The following is a 2,398-nucleotide window of genomic DNA, read 5'->3' on the forward strand; positions in this document are numbered from 1 at the left end:
ACAAATCTGAAAAGATTCATAAATAGCCACAATATTCATAAAATAAGATCAGTAGCACCAAAACATGGATGATATTGTTGCCATTGGGCTTTAGCATCCAAGTAGTCGCCATATGGCCATTACAGACATCATCAAGTCTCACACACCAAAATATTACCGCCATGGGGTTTTATTATCCAAATACATCCCAAGTTGCATTATAGGCATCACGTACTAATATACGGTATTCATTCTTGTCGAGGCTGGACTTGAAGTGAGGTAGGAATACGCTATGTTGCTTTCTTATCCTCGCCGCCATTTTTCTGACACCAGTGTACTTACAAACTGGACCCAATTGTCAGAAATCATGTCGACACATCCAAATGGTGGATTAGACCTAGCTGTGAATTACCCCAATATATGGTGTTTTGTGCAACAAACCTATAAAATAGGTGTTATGTGCAACACTAGCACCAAAAGTAGGTGGTTTGTGCAATTTCCTCGCGTGAAGAGTATTCTGCTATGAAGAATCAATCCGATTGAGTGCACGTGACCTGATTTGAGGGAGGTAGCCGTACGTTTATGTGCTGAGGTACTCGCCGTGACATCCATGCAGTGGTCAGCCAAGAATTTGTATGCAGCAGATTGCTTTCAGAAAAGCAAAAGTCCAAAACTTTTGTCCTCGTCTTCATCTATTGCTAGTGATCCTAGCTAGATATACCTATAAAAGGGGACGACTCCTCCCGTCTGCGTGAGTACTTAAATCATCCTCACAAGAAGTCACAACTCGCAAGTGATAGCTAGCCATGGAGGTAGAGCAATGGCTTCACATGGCCAACGGCGACGGAGAGAACAGCTACGCCACCAACTCCAGACTCCAAGTAACTACCGTCCCATGCATGCATGCTTGTTCTCCTTCAGCTGCTTTGTTCTAGGTTTAACTACCTGTACTGAATATTTCCGTTAAAAATTAATGGAATTTGTTGTGAGCCCGGTTGGGAAAAAAAGTGCATGCATTTATCGCCTTTTGCGTCCAGAGGGTGCTCGATCGATTAATTAATTTGTTACTCCCGCCCGAGCAGGAGAAGGCCATGCTTGAGACCAGGCCGGTGCTCCAGGGCGCCGTGGTGGAGCTGTACAGGTCACTGCCGGACAAGAGCACCATGGTCGTCGCCGACCTAGGCTGCTCGTCAGGGCCGAACACGCTGCTGCTTGTGTCGGAGGTCATCGGTACAATCTCCGACCACAACCGGGAAGAAGAGCAGGAGCAGCGCCCTCCTGCCGCAGCCATGGAGTTGCAGTTCTTCCTCAACGACCTGCCGGGGAACGACTTCAACCTCGTGTTTAGGTCGCTGGATCGGCTGCAGGAGCTCACCGCCGATAGGAGGCCGCAATACTACGTGGCCCGGGATGCCGGGTTCTTTCTACACCAGGCTGTTCCCATGCCGGAGTGTCCACCTCTTCCATTCCTCCTACTCCCTCATGTGGAGGTCCAAGGTGCGTGCGTACAAACCAGTTCGAGGCATTGTTTGAGCTCAAGTGAAACCCGTGTTAAAACTGCTTGAGAATCTCTTCAACAAACTCACATGATTTACTCACTCATTTCTTAGCAAGAGAAAAAAATTAATATACTTTTCGAAACAATCATGTCTTGCCACAAGGTGCAAGAAGCCAACTGCGACTAGAGAAACGAGAGGAATGTAAACTCTAGAATGTAATTACATGTTATCCCTTATTTTTTTTCTCTATACTTGCTACTCCCTCCGTTCCAAAATATAGTGTGTTCTCGGTTTCCGCGCTTCAACTTTGACCATAAATTTAACCAACGAGACCGATTGCGGCAGGAGCAAAAATTATATCAATGAATTCGTATTCAAAAGAAGTTTTCAATTATATAATTTTTGCTCCTGCCACAGTCGGTCTTGTTGGTTAAATTTATGGTCAAAGTTGAACCTCGGGAAACGCGGGCGCGCTATATTTTTTTTTAGAAAAGGAGGGAGTACCAGAATTAGTTTCGAGAAATATGCTGACCATGACGTTATAGATGGCTATCCATTGTCCTTATATCGAAAAAGAGGGTATCCCATGTTTTGCTACTTGCTATGTAAGATGATCTTAAGAGAATAATGAAGTGCATGCGATGGACAAACTGAAGTGTGGGTGGATTAAATGCCAAGAGCTAGCCAAAATCCAACTCATCCAGCTACAATTCCCTGGTGAAATTTAATTCAAACGATAATCCAAACTTTGAGAGAAGATAAATACTAAGGAATATTGGTTGTTGAACTTGAAAGAAAGAAGCCACTTTTAGGGATCAAGTGCATTAGCCAATGACTAATTATCCTGGTGCAAAAGTTGTCACTGGTCGCTACCATTCATTACGGTTCATATCAGTTCAGTTACCGTGGTTTTGTTACAT

The 2,398-nt window shown here is 44.4% G+C and overlaps 1 protein-coding gene across 1 annotated transcript; it reads left to right on the top strand.

Moving 5' to 3' along the window:
* Window positions 1–744: 744 nt before the first annotated feature.
* LOC123176791 (anthranilate O-methyltransferase 2-like) lies at window positions 745–1,476 on the top strand (the record flags this gene model as incomplete). Its single annotated transcript, XM_044590848.1, has 2 exons — window positions 745–860; window positions 1,062–1,476. Coding segments are annotated over exons 1-2 (490 nt in total), but the record flags the coding sequence as incomplete, so codon positions are not given.
* Between the last annotated feature and the right edge of the window lie 922 nt (window positions 1,477–2,398).

This window comes from Triticum aestivum, unplaced genomic scaffold (assembly GCF_018294505.1).
Source record: "Triticum aestivum cultivar Chinese Spring unplaced genomic scaffold, IWGSC CS RefSeq v2.1 scaffold175473, whole genome shotgun sequence".
Classification (NCBI taxonomy): Eukaryota; Viridiplantae; Streptophyta; class Magnoliopsida; order Poales; family Poaceae; genus Triticum; species Triticum aestivum.